Below are 17986 nucleotides of genomic sequence, written 5' to 3'. Positions count from 1 at the left end.
AATGAGTGTTCAACATCCAGACAAAGGGAGCGAGCAGGGAAGGGACAGGCGGGGACAGACCACAAGATATAGGAGAAAAGGAGGAGAGAGGAGGTGAGCTGTGACATCACCTATCGTGAATGGTGGATCCTGTTTAATCAGCTGTGTATAGGTGTTATCAGTCATTGTATAGGAGGAGGTGAGCTGTGATATCTATTGTGAATGGTGGATCCTGTGTTATTTACTGTACATAGAGATGTTAACAGTCATTGGACAGGAGGAGGTGAGCTGTGACATCACCTATTGAGAATGGTGGATCCTGTGTTATTTACTCTATATAGAGGTGTCAGCAGTCATTGTACAGGAGGAGGAGATGAGCTAGGATATCATCTATTGTGAATGGTGGATCCCCTGTTATAAGCTGTATATAGAGGTGTTCGCAGTCATTGTACAGGAGGGGGTGAGCTGTGATATCTATTGTGAATCCTGTGTTATCTACTGTATATAGCGGCATTATCAGTCATTGTACAGGAGGAGATGAGCTGTGATATAATCTTTTCTGAATAATGAATCCTGTGTTATTAGCTGTATATAGAGGTTTTATCAGTCATTGTAGAGGAGTAGGTGTTATCTACTGTACATAGAGGTGTTATCTGTGATTGTACAGGAGAGGGAGCAGGTGAGCTGTGATATTACCTATTGCAATGATGGATCCAGTGTGTGGTGTGTGTGTGTGTGTGTGTTATATATAGAAATATATATATATATATATACACACACACACACACACACACACACACATTATATGTACAGTACAGACCAAAAGTTTGGACACCTCAGTTAAAGAGTTTTCTTTATTTTCATGACTCTGAAAATTGTAGATTCACATTGAAGGCATCAAAACTATGAATTAACACATGTGGAATGAAATACTTAACAAAAAATTCTGAAACAACTGAAAATATGTCTTATATTCTAGGTTCTTCAAAGTAGCCACCTTTTGCTTTGATTACTGCTTTGCACACTCTTGGCATTCTCTTGATGAGCTTCAAGAGGTAGTCACCGGAAATGGTTTTCACTTCACAGGTGTGCCCTGTCAGGTTTAATAAGTGGGATTTCTTGCCTTATAAATGGTGTTGGGACCATCAGTTGTGTTGTGCAGAAGTCTGGTGGATACACAGCTGATAGTCCTACTGAATACACTGTTAGAATTTGTATTATGGCAAGAAAAAAGCAGCTAAGTAAAGAAAAACGAGTAGCCATCATTATTTTAAGAAATAAAGGTCAGTCAGTCCGGAAAATTGGGAAAACTTTGAAAGTGTCCCCACGTGCAGTGGCAAAAACCATCAAATGTTACAAAGAAACTGGCTCACATGAGGACCGCCCCAGGAAAGGAAGACCAAGAGTCACCTCTGCTACGGAGGATAGGTTTATCAGAGTCACCAGCCTCAGAAACCGCAGGTTAACAACAGCTCAGATTAGAGACCAGGTCAAAGCCACACAGAGTTCTAGCAGCAGACATATCTCTAGAACAACTGTTAAGAGGAGACTTTGTGCAGCAGGCCTTCATGGTAAAATAGCTGCTAGGAAACCACTGCTAAGGACAGGCAGCAAGCAGAAGAGACTTGTTTGGGCTAAAGAACACAAGGAATGGACATTAGACCAGTGGAAATCTGTGCTTTGGTCTGATGAGTCACTGTTGGGGATTTATTAAAAACTGAAGGCATACTGATCCAGCATGGCTACCACAGCATCTTGCAGCGGTGTGCTATTCCATCTGGTTTGCGTTTAGTTGGAACATCATTTATTTTTCAACAGGACAATGACCCCAAACACACCTCCAGGCTGTGTAAGGGCTATTTAACTAAGAAGGAGAGTGATGGGGTGCTACGCCAGATGACCTGCCCGCCACAGTCATCAGACCTGAACCCAATCGAGATGGTTTGGGGTGAGCTGGACCGCAGAGTGAAGGCAAAAGGGCCAACAAGTGCTAAGCATCTCTGGGAACTCCTTCAAGACTGTTGGAAAACCATCAAGAGAATGCCAAGAGTGTGCAAAGCAGTAATCAAAGCAAAAAGGTGGCTACTTTGAAGAACCTAGAATATAAATAACCTACAGAAAGAATACTGAAACACATTTTAAAAGCAATAATTTTGATTATTGGAAAAAAATTTTTTAAAGATAAGTACAGAAGGAAAAAAGGGAAGATATAAGGTAAAGAAAATTAAAACAGTGAGCACACTGATAACACTGAGTTGGTCGCCCAATAACTGTAAAATAGACAATACAGATATTCAATGCATGAATGGAGATTACTGTGACTGTGGAGTGAGTCAGGTTAAATTAGTAGATACAGTCTAAGGCATATATAAAAAGCAAAGTGCTTGTCAATTGAAATAATGATTACTAGTGTAATATATATATATATATATATATATATAACCTGAATCAACCTACATACATATCTCCACATATATATAATTTTTACCATACGGGGTCCAATGTTCGTTTTCCCTTGATAAAGACGGCGAAACGCGCATTGGGAAGCCTCCCTGTGGTCCCTAATATGTAAGTAATTTTTACTGAATGTTCTGATGCATTAATACACACCTTAATATCTCTGGTGTGCTCTATGTATACTCTTTCTTAAACCAGCATATCTGTCCATCCATAGCCAATATGATAGATATAAATATATATATATAATTATATACACACACACAGCTTACATTCGAATGCTTTATTGTTATGCATAGTGCACTGGGCACTTTATATATATATATATATATATATATATATTATCTATATCTATATATCAGATAGCCAGGTGTTAACGTGGTTGTAAATATTTGAATTGGTAGTTGCTGTATACTATTCTCTTGATGAACATTTACCTATATACCTACATACCTATCCTTACTTATTTATATTCGTTAATGGATGTCTTTTGGTCATGTAGTGCATATGTGGAGTTAATAAATGTGGACTAATTCAGGCTTTATATATCTCTGCAAATAACAGTTATCTACTAAGCCCCAGATTGATATACTTCATATCACTCCATAGATATAGAGACTCCAATTACATTTTTTAATATTCCAGGTGTGATCTTTAAGGTCCTTTTTCTGCCATTTAGTCCATTGTATTGGATTACAGCCAGCATGGTTTACCAGTTATAAATAGACACGATTTATGCAATCTACAATTGAATGCTTTGTTGTAAAATACAGTGCACTGAGCACTTTATATTCAGACAAATATTTACTTTGTTCCATGTATTTGAACCAATAATTGATGTCTATTGTATAATGCAATTTTTATGTATCTCTATGCTAGGCATATTCATTCCTATTTATTGGATACCGCTCTAACCAACATTGGACCCCATATGGTAAAAATTATATATATGTGTAGATATGTATGTAGGTTGATGTAGGTTGTATGTAGGTTGATTCAGGTTCTATATAGACACACACTAGTAATCATTATTTCAATTGACAAGCACTTTGCTTTTTATATATGCCTTAGACTGTATCTACTAATTTAACCTGACTCACTCCACATCACTCCACAGTCACAGTAATCTCCATTGATAATTCATGCATTGAATATCTGTATTGTCTTTTTTACAGTTATTGGGTGACCAACTCAGGGTTATAATAGTGTACTCACTTTTCTTTACCTTATATCTTCCCTTTTTTCCTTCTGTACTTATCTTTTAATTTTTTTTTTCCAATAATAAAAATTATTGCTTTTAAAATATGTGTTTCAGTATTCTTTCTGTAGGTTATATATGTTTATGTATACTGGAAACATCAATATGAATTTTTGTTTATTGAACCTAGAATATAAGTTGTTTCACACTTTTTTGTTAAGTATTTCATTCCACATGTGTTAATTCATAGTTTTGATGCCTTCAATGTGAATCTACAATTTTCAGAGTCATGAAATTAAAGAAAAAACTCTTTGAATGAGGTGTGTCCAAACTTTTGGTCTGTACTGTATATATTGTGGGTTGCATGTTTCTGTGTATTCCTGCCGGTGATAACACATAACTGGTGTGAAGTGATATTTATTGTGCAGAATGTGTCGGTCTAATATGAGTGAAAAGTTTCAGGTTTTTTTTTTCTGTTTTAATACACAGAGGTGTCGAAGGAAAAAAAAAAATGTTTAGCATAAAAATAAAGTTTAAAAACAGCGAATGTTCCAGTGACACATCCCCTGTAATACGCAAAAGTTAGAAAGTGTCCGATCACATAAGTTACTAACGATTAAACTCATTTGTTTTCTTCCATCAGATAAAGTCTAGAGATGAGCGGCGCTGATCAGGTAATATACAAAGAAAAGATAAAAAGATACACACATGCATCCATCAGAAGAAAAGAGCCAAGTATATAGTGCAGCGGTTGCCATGGAAATAGGATGAAAGGAGGATATATTTGGTGAAATACATCTCCTACAAAAAATGACAAGTTCTGCTCGTCCTGAAGAGAACGCACGATTCCTCTTCATTGTACAGTTCGGGCTTAGATTCAGCACATGCAATGCAGGAAAAAAGGTATAGGGTCCAGTTCTATCAACAGTGCAGTCCGGCGCACTGCGGCTCAGTGGTTAGCACTGCGGCTCAGTGGTTAGCACTGCGGCTCAGTGGTTAGCACTGCGGCTCAGTGGTTAGCACTGCTCCTTAGCAGCACTGGGGTCCTGGATTTAAATCCCACCAAATTTGGAGCAAGTTCACACTGAGCACCAGATCTGGGAGAAGATTCCCCGGGACACCATCATCCCTCTGATTAGGATTAGTGAGGAGCGGACCCACGGATGTTTAGGTTCACCATTATGGGATATCAAGATACATATAGATGCGTGGGGTCTTATACAATGATCACATTATGGGATGTCAGGATATTTCCAAACATGTGGGGACAGACACACACACACACACACACACACACACACACTATGGGATGTCAGTATACATACAGACACCAGGGGTCACACAGTGATCACATTATGGGATGTCAGTATACATAGACACCTGGGGTCACACACACTGACCATATTATGGGATGTCAGGATATACCCAGTCACATGGGGTCATATACACTGATCACATTGTGGGATGTCAGGATACATAGACAGATGGGGGTCATATACACTGATCACACTATGGAATGTCAGTATACATACAGATACCTGGGGTCACACACTGATCACATTATGGAATGTCAGTATACATACAGATACCTGGGGTCACACACTGATCACATTATGGGATGTCAGTTTACATACAGATACCTGGGGTCACATACAGATACCTGGGGTCACACACTGATCACATTATGGAAGGTCAGTATACATACAGATACCTGGGGTCACACACTGATCACATTATGGAAGGTCAGTATACATACAGATACCTGGGGTCACACACTGATCACATTATGGAATGTCAGTATACATACAGATACCTGGGGTCACACACTGATCACATTATGGAAGGTCAGTATACATACAGATACCTGGGGTCACACACTGATCACATTATGGAATGTCAGTATACATACAGATACCTGGGGTCACACACTGATCACATTATGGAATGTCAGTATACATACAGATACCTGGGGTCACACACTGATCACATTATGGAATGTCAGTATACATACAGATACCTGGGGTCACACACACTGATCACATTATGGAAGGTCAGTATACATACAGATACCTGGGGTCACACACTGATCACATTATGGGATGTCAGTATACATACAGATACCTGGGGTCACACACTGATCACATTATGGGATGTCAGTATACATACAGATACCTGGGGTCACACACTGATCACATTATGGAAGGTCAGTATACATACAGATACCTGGGGTCACACACTGATCACATTATGGAATGTCAGTATACATACAGATACCTGGGGTCACACACTGATCACATTATGGAAGGTCAGTATACATACAGATACCTGGGGTCACACACTGATCACATTATGGGATGTCAGTATACATACAGATACCTGGGGTCACACACTGATCACATTATGGAATGTCAGTATACATACAGATACCTGGGGTCACACACTGATCACATTATGGAATGTCAGTATACATACAGATACCTGGGGTCACACACTGATCACATTATGGAAGGTCAGTATACATACAGATACCTGGGGTCACACACTGATCACATTATGGGATGTCAGTATACATACAGATACCTGGGGTCACACACTGATCACATTATGGGATGTCAGTATACATACAGATACCTGGGGTCACACACTGATCACATTATGGAATGTCAGTATACATACAGATACCTGGGGTCACACACTGATCACATTATGGAATGTCAGTATACATACAGATACCTGGGGTCACACACTGATCACATTATGGAATGTCAGTATACATACAGATACCTGGGGTCACACACTGATCACATTATGGGATGTCAGTTTACATACAGATACCTGGGGTCACACACTGATCACATTATGGGATGTCAGGATATACCCAGTCACATGGAGTCATACACCCTGATGATATTATGGGATGTCAGGATACATAGACACCTGGGGTCACACACACTGATCATATTATGGGATGTCACTATACATGGACACCTTGGGTCACACACTGATCAGGTGCTATGATCACATTCACGCCTTCATGTTTGGGGTGCTTTGGTCTCCTGCCGCACTTCACCGCTGCTTAATTTTTTTTTGCATGAAGCTCTGATGTGGGATTTTCTTGCTCTTTTAGGCTTTTGTGCATTTTGTATCCAAACTATGAAAACTGCACATAACATTTACTGACTATAAACTAGAAAAAGCGATGTCTACATACTGATCAGTAGACAATAAAGTCTTACCTGACGTATAATTTCGGATACGGGTAGTTGGTTGGCGTATGCCACCAGCTCTGTCATTGCCGACTCCACGGGGGAATCTCTGTAATAAAACGAAAAGATAAGAATAAAATTGTGAAACTTTTTTTTTTAGATCAGACATGTAACATACAGGGTGGTGTAATCCCCTGTGCAGCACAGCCACAGCCTGACGAGGCCTCTCCTGCAGGTGAATACTGGCAGCAAATGGGGTTATCCATGACTGCGACCCCCCCACAAGCCACAGACATTTGTGTAGTTGCTCCATTCATTTGATCGGGGTTTGTAGAAAACTGCGGCTGCTGCAGAAAGGATGAAAGCAAATGATCTGCAGTCACAGAACTTTCTACATCAGCCACGAGAGAATATTCCTAAATAATCCGACATTCACCCCCGGCCTTTACAGCTGCCTTACACAACACAACATATATACCCCGTACAAGGATTTCTGCTAAAACACTAAAAACTACACACAAAACACTCCGACGGCTTCAACCCGCCTGATGGGAAATTACAGATCCACACAAATCCACAATCAGCAGCCGCAAGCGTGCGGTCACTACACACCACACGCTCCCTCGCTATACACCACGCGCTCCCCTGCTACACACCACGCGCTACCCTGCTACACACCACGCGCTACCCCGCTACACACCACAATATCCCCCGCGCTGCCCCTGCTACACACCACACGCTCCCCCCCGCCCGCTACACACCACATGCTCCCCCGCGCTGCCCCCCGGTACACACCACACACTCCCCCGCTATACACCACGCGCTCCCCTGCTACACACCACGCGCTCCCCCGCTACACACCACAAGATCCCCCGCGCTGCCCCTGCTACACACCACACGCTCCCCCCGCCCGCTACACACCACATGCTCCCCCGCGCTGCCCCCCCGATACACACCACACGCTCCCCGCGCTGCCCCCCGCTACACACCACACGCTCCCCCCCGCTACACACCACACTCTCCCCCGCGCTGCCCCCCCGGTACACACCACACGCTCCCCGCGCTGCCCCCCCGCTACACACCACCCGCTCCCCCCCCGCTACACACCACCCGCTCCCCCCCCGCTACACACCACCCGCTCCCCCCCGCTACACACCACCCGCTCCCCCCCCGCTACACACCACACACGCTCCCCCCCCCCGCTACACACCACACACGCTCCCCCCCCGCTACGCACCACACACGCTCCCCCCCCCGCTACGCACCACACACGCTCCCCCCCCCGCTACGCACCACACACGCTCCCCCCCCCCGCTACACACCACACACGCTCCCCCCCCCGCTACACACCACACACGCTCCCCCCCCGGCTACACACCACACACGCTCGCCCCCCCCGGCTACACACCACACACGCTCCCCCCCCCCCGGCTACACACCACACACGCTCCCCCCCCCCCCGGCTACACACCACACACGCTTCCCCCCCCGGCTACACACCACACACGCTCCCCCCCCCGGCTACACACCACACACGCTCCCCCCCCCGCTACACACCACACACGCTCCCCCCCCCGCTACACACCACACACGCTCCCCCCCCCGCTACACACCACACACGCTCCCCCCCCGGCTACACACCACACGCTCCCCCCCCCCCGCTACACACCACACGCTCCCCCCCCCGCTACACACTACACGCTCCCCCCCCCCCCCCGCTACACACCACACGCTCCCCCCCCCCGCTACACACCACACGCTCCCCCCCCGCTACACACCACACGCTCCCCCCACGCTACACACCACACGCTCCCCCACGCTGCCCCCCGCCACCCCTAGTGGTGACTGCAGACAGGATCTTATCATGTATCTCTGTATACAGGGAGCTCCCCCTAGTGGTGACTGCAGACAGGATCTTATTATGTACCTCTGTATACAGAGAGCGCCCCCTAGTGGTGGCTGCAGACAGAATCTGATGTATCTCTGTATACAGTGAGTTGTACTGAAAACACATTGGAGCTTTAGCTAATGACCTGTCTATGTTCCAGGCTAACAGTTACCACAAGATGCCTTGCATTCAGTGTGACCAAAAACCAATCTTTCCGCACATTTGCATGTCCCTCATTAAAATCTGCTGTAAATAATGAATGGAAACCCAGATTAGAGATGCACAGAGCACATTCAGATATGAAGGATTAGAAGCTGCTGAAAATTGCAAAATATGATTATTGGCGCTGAAGAGATTGGAGGCTGCAGCAGACACAATATTTGCTTTGCTAGACTGGATATGAATTTACGGGGCCTGTGAAGTGCGGACGCGTCTGCTGTGGTGAGACCATTCTCCGTCCTCGATAAACCCATTCTGATCACTCGAGACGCTTTAAAGCTTTAGATTGTAGAAAATACGAATCTCGATTTTCTCTATGAAGAAACCAGGAAAAGCGTTCAGCTCTGCAGTAAGTGAGCTCAAGTGGCCGAATGTATTTCAAGACAGCGGGAGGTTCAAGAACAAGACAAGACCGGCGAGGAGGCAGCGCGTCAGGGGCGGCGAGGAGGCAGCGCGTCACGGGCGGCGAGGAGGCAGCGCTCAGACAAAGGTGTTTGCTTATTTTTATTTTGTGGCCAAAGATTTTGTGCTCCAGCATGAGACAGCGGCTCATCGAATATTAGCCCACACATATACATTATATATATATATATATATATATATATATATATATATATATATATAGGATGTTGTGAGTGTGTGGATGCGATCTGATGTGTGTGTGAGAGTGAGTGTGATCTGATATGTGTGTGTGTGTGTGTGTGTGTGTGTGTGTGTGTGTGTGTGTGTGTGTGTGCGTGCGTGCGTGCGTGCGTGCGTGCGTGCGTGCGTGCGTGCGTGCGTGCGTGCGTGCGTTCCGCCGCTGCAGGACCTTGATGCGCTCACCTGGGAGCCGGTGTACGCTGGTAACCATGCTAGACAATATTACATGGTTACCAGCGTACCCCGCCCCCCGCTCGCACGGGAGCCCACACCAGTGTACGCCGGCAACCCCAGCAATGCGAGAGTAAGTGTCGGCTGGGTTGGCGGCGTACGCTGATGTGGGCTCCCGGGGGTACAGCACTCACCTGGGAGTCGGGTCTCCGTGTCGTTTCGGGGAATGCGTGCAGGGGACGGGGCCAGAGCGAGCGTGCAATGCGTGAGGGGGGGGCCGGGCGTAGCAGAGTTGCTAATGCGTGCAGGGTGCCGGGGCGAGAGGCCAATCCGTGTGGGGGGTGGAGCCGAGGCGAGCGGCCAATCCGCTGTTTGTCACTGTAAGGACACAATTTTGGAGCAAGACAGAGACAGACAGAATAAGGCAATTATATATATATATATATATAGATATATATATATACACACATACACACACACACCTGTGGCAAAAATTAAGAGACCACAGCTGTTTTATAAAAATCACCTTCTCTACATGTGTGACTTCCATCCCAGTGTCAGTTGAATTCCACCAGAGTCCTCCTCATTCTACTTAATGTGCCTCTGATTAGGTGATTACCTGTAGCAAATTTTATTTAACAAGGGAAAGTATAAAAAAACACTGCTGTGGTCTTCACAATCCTCTTGCTATAGGACAAGCTGTATGGCAAAGCAAGTGCTAGTTAGTTGTTGAGGAGAGCCATTGGATCAAATACTTAATTAACCTCTTAACATAGGGGATTGTGGGAAGTGTGTTCAATGAAATCGATTCTCTATACATAAGCTAGTGTAACACACACACACACACCTATGAATCAGCCCTGATGATGTCACAGACCCACCCATCAGCATCACCACAGATGTGCCCCGATGAAGTCATTGACCCCCCTACGATGACGCCCACCAATCAGCTCATAGACTAACATTGTTCCACCCACTGACCAATGAACACATCCGTGCATACTCACTGTAGGGCTGACCATGCCCCTTTTCCTAGTTTATATAAGGGCATGTTCTTGGGCCACCTCTGATCGAGGAAAGGTGAACATCCGACTGTGTGTCTGATGTCATTTTTCAAGCATGCACTTGATCCTCATTAATTAGGTCAGGCAGTAGGCAACACGTGAACCCTGATTAAGTGTTCACCCTAACATAGTAATATCCCAAAAGTAATAGGAACAAAAAAATAACTTAACCATGCCAAAGGAGTTGAAGAGAAAAGTCGAGTGACTAAAAGAAGGGCTCAATTCTGGCTTTACTAGCAGAGGGATACAGGGAGCGTCATGTTGCCTCCATCCTTAAAATTTCTAAGACGGCAGTCCATTACAACAAGGTCAAGCAGCAGACATTGGGGACAACAAAGTTCTGATCGGCATCGGCTCACTCCTCTCTGCCCATTGAACATTTTGACTTCACACATCGTTCATGTGTCAGTGGAGGTCACGAACATTTTACTGAAGGTGCATCAATGTCCTCTTGGAGAAAAGTCGTCCAAATTTGGTGAATATGGCAGAAATGGCTGAGAAACGTATGATTATGGACTCTGCTAGATAATACTGGGAAAAAGAAGATGGGCTACGTTCAGCGCTCGATACATTGTCATCAATTGAAGTTTCTTAACAATAAAGTCAGCATTTTGGTTACAGATGCTTTTACATGATAAACACTATAGCTACCTTTTGCCACCACTAGAGGGATCTCTGTGCACATGTACCACTAGTACCGATCTCAATGGCACAAATCCTCATGTAATGAGCTCCCCCTAGTGGTGAGAGTAGGTAAACACAAGGACAGAGTGATGGAAAGTCTATCAACTGGCGGTATATCATGATCATTGCTGAATTTATGGTAGGTACATTAACGCCCCAGCACCCCCCCTTCCCCCAGCTAACGTATACCCTAATATATCCATTCTAGACAAGTCCTTGAACTTCTTACACAATCTCTGCGCTACGTTCTTGCATCCATTTGGCGTTTTTTTTTTATTCTCATACTTACACAAGTTTCACTTTTGAACATTTAAATTAGTGCTCAGGTAAAATCGAACAAAATCAGCATAAAACCCCATGGCCCATCCGGCGGTAATAAATTGTAGCTGTGTGAACGTGTTCCCCTGTCTGCTGCTCCTCTAATAAACCATAAGGGATGGATTTATTCGCTTTTATTGACGTGGCTTGCTTTCAAGCACACAATTTAATGAGGCTGTTTATGTGAATATGTCGGGTTTTAATTAGGCTCCATGCACAGACGCAAGAGCAAACAGAACGCGAGCCGGGTGCCTATAGGATAAGCCAGGCCTTGGCGGATATATCACTGGATAAATTGATTCTTGGGGGATACTTGTGTTTGCTGGAGTGTTCAGGTGTCTGCGATGATAAACTACTTCACTATGGATTGAGCAGTTCAGAATCCAGGTGTCAGCATCACGGGACTCGCCGACAGACAATTAAGTGTCTACTTGTAGTAATTCAGCCTGTCACAAAGTCTCCTCTCTCCTCCCAAACCTCCAAAGACAGAAAGACAATAAACTCGTCTTATCATTATATTAGAATTGTACTGCAGAGCTTATATTGTCAACTAGACAAATGACAAATCTGTCTGCAGCCACCAGTAGGGGGAGCTCCCTGTATACAAAGATACATGATAAAATCCTGTCTGCAGCCACCAGTAGGGGGAGCTCCCTGTATACAAAGATTCATGATAAAATCCTGTCTGCAGCCACCAGTAGGAGGAGCTCCCTGTATACAGAGATACATGATAAGATTCTGTCTGCAGCCACCAGTAGGGGGAGCTCCCTGTATACAGAGATACATAAGATTCAGTCTGCAGCCACCACTAGGGGGAGCTCCCTGTATACAGAGATACATAAGATCCTGTCTGCATCCACCACTAGGGGGAGCTCCCTGTATACAGAGATACATAAGATCCTGTCTGCATCCACCACTAGGGGGAGCTCCCTGTATACAGAGATACATAAGATCCTGTCTGCAGCCACCACTAGGGGGAGATCCCTGTATACAGAGATACATAAGATCCTGTCTGCAGCCACCACTAGGGGGAGCTCCCTGTATACAGAGATACATGATAAGATTCTGTTTGTAGTCACCACTAGGGGGAGCTCCCTGTATACAGAGATACAAGATAAGATCCTGTCTGCAGCCACCACTAGGGGGAGATCCCTGTATACAGAGATACATGATAAGATTCTGTCTGTAGCAACCACTAAGGGGAGATCCCTGTATACAGAGATACATGATAAGATCCTGTCTGCAGCCACCACTAGAGGGAGCTCCCTGTATACAGAGATACATAACAAGATCCTGTCTGCACCCACCACTAGGGGGAGCTCCCTGTATACAGAGATACATAACAAGATCCTGTTTGCAGCCACTACTAGGGGGAGCTCCCTGTATACAGAGATACATAACAAGATCCTGTTTGCAGATACCACTCCCTGCATATTCATAAAAGGTAGTACTAAGCTAAATGGGAGGTGTATACAACTGTATGCAGCAAGCTCCCCCTAGAGGCTGAAGCAGGTAGTTGGCAAAAGTGTTACAGCAAGGAATGTTTTGGTTTTTTTTCCCAACAATGGACCCCTTCCAGTCACGCTGTCTGCCTCTACGACACATATACCACTGAATCAGATGTTCCCTGCACCATAAACATATACTTCAATACATGAAATGTGTCCAATTGAGGATTCCTCGGGTTACAATGTTGCCCCCATCACTACTGAGGAGCGGGATCGATGACACTTGGGAGCGAGGTGCCATCACTGGTGACAGAGTCTCGCTCATGCGTCTACATTTCTAATGAATAATATACTTTAATTACCGTCTGATCCTCTCGGGAGGAGCGGAAACGTCCAGATCAGACGGTAATTAAAGTATATTATTCGATTCAAGGCAATATGCGAGTGGCGGGATTTTCTCGGATTTATGCCATTGTTTCTACGTGCACCATGATCTTAAGGACCGAGTGCAGATCTGCTTGATACATTTCTTAATGGCCCCAAAACGGAGACTAGATTTCACCACTTCATTTACTTTGCAAGTTCAGGTGGAAAGTTCTTTGTGTGGCGCAAACATAAAAGCTGAAAGTCAATGCTGTTAACAAGAAGAGTGATTTACGGTCTGCCCTGCGGCCACACGGGCCATCTCAGCAACTTCTGCATCCGGGGAGATGACCCAGCAAAACTTCTCCAGAAACGTCAGAAGTATATTGAGACTTACGAGTGTGGGGTCTCTCCGCTACGATGTTACCGTACATATGGACAGACCCGGAGGATACACACGAGATTGATACACATTATATGGAGAAAAGTAAGTGCTCCCTTCACATTCTACCCCCAGGAGACTTTAGAACCTCCACCCTACATCCATACACAATAATATGGAGTCATATCCTCTTAAGATATAATGGCTCCTGCTCTTCTGTACGGGATTTCTACAACATTTTGGAGAAGTCTTTGGGAATTCTTGCCCCTTCAGCCAGAAGATACTCAGAGCCTGAAGTTGGGGAGAAGAAAGGCTCACAATCTCCATTCTGGTTGAGGTCCAGGCTCTGTGCGGTGTCATGTTCTTCATTTCCCTTCACTGGAATCAAGGAGATGACCTCTGATAACAGCCTGGAGCATAATTCTCCTCCACCATCTGTACAGGGGCTCAATGCAGCCAGGGAGTAACGTCCTCCATTCACCAAACCCAGACTCCTCCATTAGACACCAGATACAGCAGTGCGATCCATCACTGCATAGAACACGTCTCCTCCAGAGACTCCAATGGTGGCTTTAGACTGCTCCATCCAGTGCTCGGCATTGTGCTTGGTGATGTACGGCTCGGCATTGTGCTTGGTGATGTACGGCTCGGCATTGTGCTTGGTGATGTACGGCTCGGCATTGTGCTTGGTGATGTACGGCTCGGCATTGTGCTTGGTGATGTACGGCTCGGCATTGTGCTTGGTGATGTACGGCTCGGCATTGTGCTTGGTGATGTACGGCTCGGCATTGTGCTTGGTGATGTACGGCTCAGCATTGTGTCCAGTGGTGGCAGCTTTACACCGCTCCATCTATTGCTCAGCGGTATGCTTGTTGATGTTCGGCTCGGGATTGCACTTGGCGATATACGACTGCTGCATACAAAACAAACACGTTTCCTCCAGAGTCCAGTAGTGACAGCTTTACACCACTGTGTCCAACACTCGGCATTGTGCTTGGTGATGTATGGCTTCAGCTGTTCAGCGATGAAGCCCCTGGCGGGCGCAGTCTTTGTGCTGATGTTACCAGAGGAGGTCTGATCTCTGCAGTTATGGGGTCAGCAGAGCGGTGGAGACTTTTCTGTCCTCTGCTCCTTAGAACTCGGGACCCCGCTCTGTAATGTTACGGGGGTCTCCACTTCATGGCCGAGTAGCTTCTGTTCCTTCCATTTCTCAATAATATCACTCACAGGTGATGGGGAAGATTCAGGAGGAAGAAATGTCATGAACGGACTTGTTACCCCGGTGGCTCCTATTACAGGACGCGCTGGTATCAGTGAGCTCTGCACCACCGGCCGCTCTGTCACACCACCATGACAGATGTACAGAGTCCGGAGCGATGTGGATGCTGTGCCGGGCTGCTGCGAACACCACTGTCCCTCTATTTTGGTTGTTGTTGGTGGTGGTGGTCTGGGGGTCTCCCATCAGTTATACAGAATGTCCCAGAAAAGCCCGTCCACTGCAATCTTCACAGAGGACGTGGCCCCTCTTGTGCTCCGTCTGTGTGTAGCCGTGTGGTGTCTCTGTAGCCCCCCAGTATTGCTCATTCCCTGTACAGAACACATTTCATCCCCCTTTGCAGAGCAGCGCAGAGCGCAGAGGGCAGAGGCGCGCGCCGTCCCTCGTGATGAAATGCCCGGCGGCTGAACGAGAAGAGGGAACTCAATTACTGTAAATCTCCTATAAACTGGGCACACTGCAGGCGGCCGGAGAACAAATCACCGCTCAGCCCCGAAAATATCATCCTCCAAAACTCGCCTGGCATTTATAAGAGCGGACACTACGGAGGCTCATAACTCCCATCGCGTAATCCAGAGTGTCCGACAGTCCAAGATTAGTCTGCTGTTCAGTAATGAAAGAGAAGACGAGCAACGAGGAACCCATCACAGACTCCTTGCGGGATTAACACTTCTGACATCGCTTTTCTTATCATTCTGCCTTGTGGAAGTTACTCAGTTATTCCTCCTGGAAATTAATGACCAAACTGACAACTATATGAACCGGTTTCAATCAGTGTTGCCAGTGTCAGTGAGCAGGGACGCACCCGAACCATTCACACCGGAACGTGGATATATTCATAGGCTTCCAGGAGGAACAAATGAGGAACGGCACAACATAGACTTATAAGAAAGGTGGGTAGAACGGTTTTGAGAAAGTTTAATATATTAAAAAGTGGTTGTTCGGGAATAATAATTTGAAGAAAAAAAAAAAACCCATGCCGCTTTCTTCCTACCGAGAGGCACCGGGGGGTCCGCTGGCTTCAACAAATAAAGGGCGTCCTCTGTAAAATTCCTCATGGATTGTCAAGATCTCCGCTTGTTGTCAAATCGCTGGAATAAACCTTGCACGGTCAGGTGATTAGACACTCGGGCACTGCTCGTTACAACGTGCACATTATCAGGGTGAGGACGTGCTGTGCTGACCACCTCCGCCCACCAGGGCTGTGGCCAGTCACAGCTGGGTGGCCATGCGACCACATGGGCAGCTGCACCCTCACAATCGGGACGTCTTACAACGGTCACAGTTCTCCATAGACCATTACAAGCACCAACTGTCATCTAAGCAACAGGAGAGTCTGTATTTATTGAAGACACATTAACCGTGAACTGAGAATTTGGAGATCGGTCTGGGGGGGGGGGGGGTGATGGGGGAATAAAGATCTGTAATAAGATTTACCGTATTTTTCGGATTATATGACAAACTTTTCCTCCCAAAACTTTAGGAGGAAAAGGAGGGGTGCGCCTAAAAATCTGAATGTAGCTTACCAGGGGGTGGTGAACAGGAATCAAAGAAGGCAGGGGAAATGCTGTGTGGTGTTGTGCCGGCGCTGCTCTGCGCGGCTCTCTCGGCTCTGTGCGGGGCTGTGAGTCACGTGTCATTCTGAAGATGTCAGCAGTGAGGGCTTCTTCAAATAATGGCGCCTAGAGTCAGCGCGTACGCAGATGAAGCTCTCGGCTCAAGCTCTTATCTGTGTAAGCGCCGACTCCAGCCACCATTATTTGAAAAATCCCTCATCGCCAACATCTTCAGAATGGCTCACCACCAGCCGCACAGAGCAGCCCCGCCCAGGGTCGCGCCAAGCAGAGCAGCACCGCACAGAGCAGCCCCATGCAGAGCCGCATCAAGCAGAGCAGCCCCGCGCAGAGCCGCATCAATCAGAGCAGCTCCACACAGAGCAGAGCCGTGCCGAGCAGAGCAGCCCCCACACAGAGCATTGCCCGTGCTGCACAGAGCACCACCCGTGCTGCACAGAGCACCACCCGTGCTGCACAGAGCACCACCCGTGCTGCACAGAGCAGCCCCGCACAGAGCAGAGCCGCGCCGAGCAGAGGAGCCCCCGCACAGAGCACCACCCGTGCTGCACAGAGCACCACCCGTGCTGCACAGAGCACCACCCGTGCTGCACAGAGCACCACCCGTGCTGCACAGAGCACCACCCGTGCTGCACAGAGCAGCCCCGCACAGAGCAGCCCCGCACAGAGCAGAGCAGCCCCCGCACAGAGCACCACCCGTGCTGCACAGAGCAGCCCCGCACAGAGTAGCCCCGCACAGAGCAGAGCCGCGCCGAGCAGAGCAGCCCCCGCACAGAGCACCGCCCATCCTGCACAGAGCAGCCCCGCGCCGAACAGAGCAGCCCCTGCACAGAGCAGAGCCGCGCCGAGCCGAGCAGAGCAGCCCCCGCACAGAGCACCGCCCGTGCTGCACAGAGCAGCCCAGCGCAGAGCCGAGCAGAGCAGCCCCCGCACAGAGCACCGCCCGTGCTGCAGAGCAGCCCCGCACAGAGCAGAGCCACGCCGAGCAGAGCAGCCCCCGCACAGAGCACCGCCCGTGCTGCACAGAGCAGCCCCGCACAGAGCAGAGCCGCGCCGAGCAGAGCAGCCCCCGCACAGAGCACCGCCCGTGCTGCACAGAGCAGCCCAGCGCAGAGCC

General features: G+C 47.1%; 1 protein-coding gene across 1 annotated transcript in view; it reads right to left on the bottom strand.

Moving 5' to 3' along the window:
• The window catches only part of PIGK (phosphatidylinositol glycan anchor biosynthesis class K), a 138373-nt gene that overhangs the window by 44890 nt on the left and 75497 nt on the right, over positions 1 to 17986 (bottom strand). The window contains 1 exon segment of the mRNA XM_075320282.1: positions 6871 to 6949. Within this exon segment, the coding sequence (XP_075176397.1) occupies positions 6871 to 6949 (79 nt within the window).

Source organism: Anomaloglossus baeobatrachus, chromosome 8 (assembly GCF_048569485.1).
Source record: "Anomaloglossus baeobatrachus isolate aAnoBae1 chromosome 8, aAnoBae1.hap1, whole genome shotgun sequence".
In the NCBI taxonomy this organism is placed as follows: domain Eukaryota; kingdom Metazoa; phylum Chordata; class Amphibia; order Anura; family Aromobatidae; genus Anomaloglossus; species Anomaloglossus baeobatrachus.
This window is presented reverse-complemented; position numbering and strand designations above follow the sequence as displayed.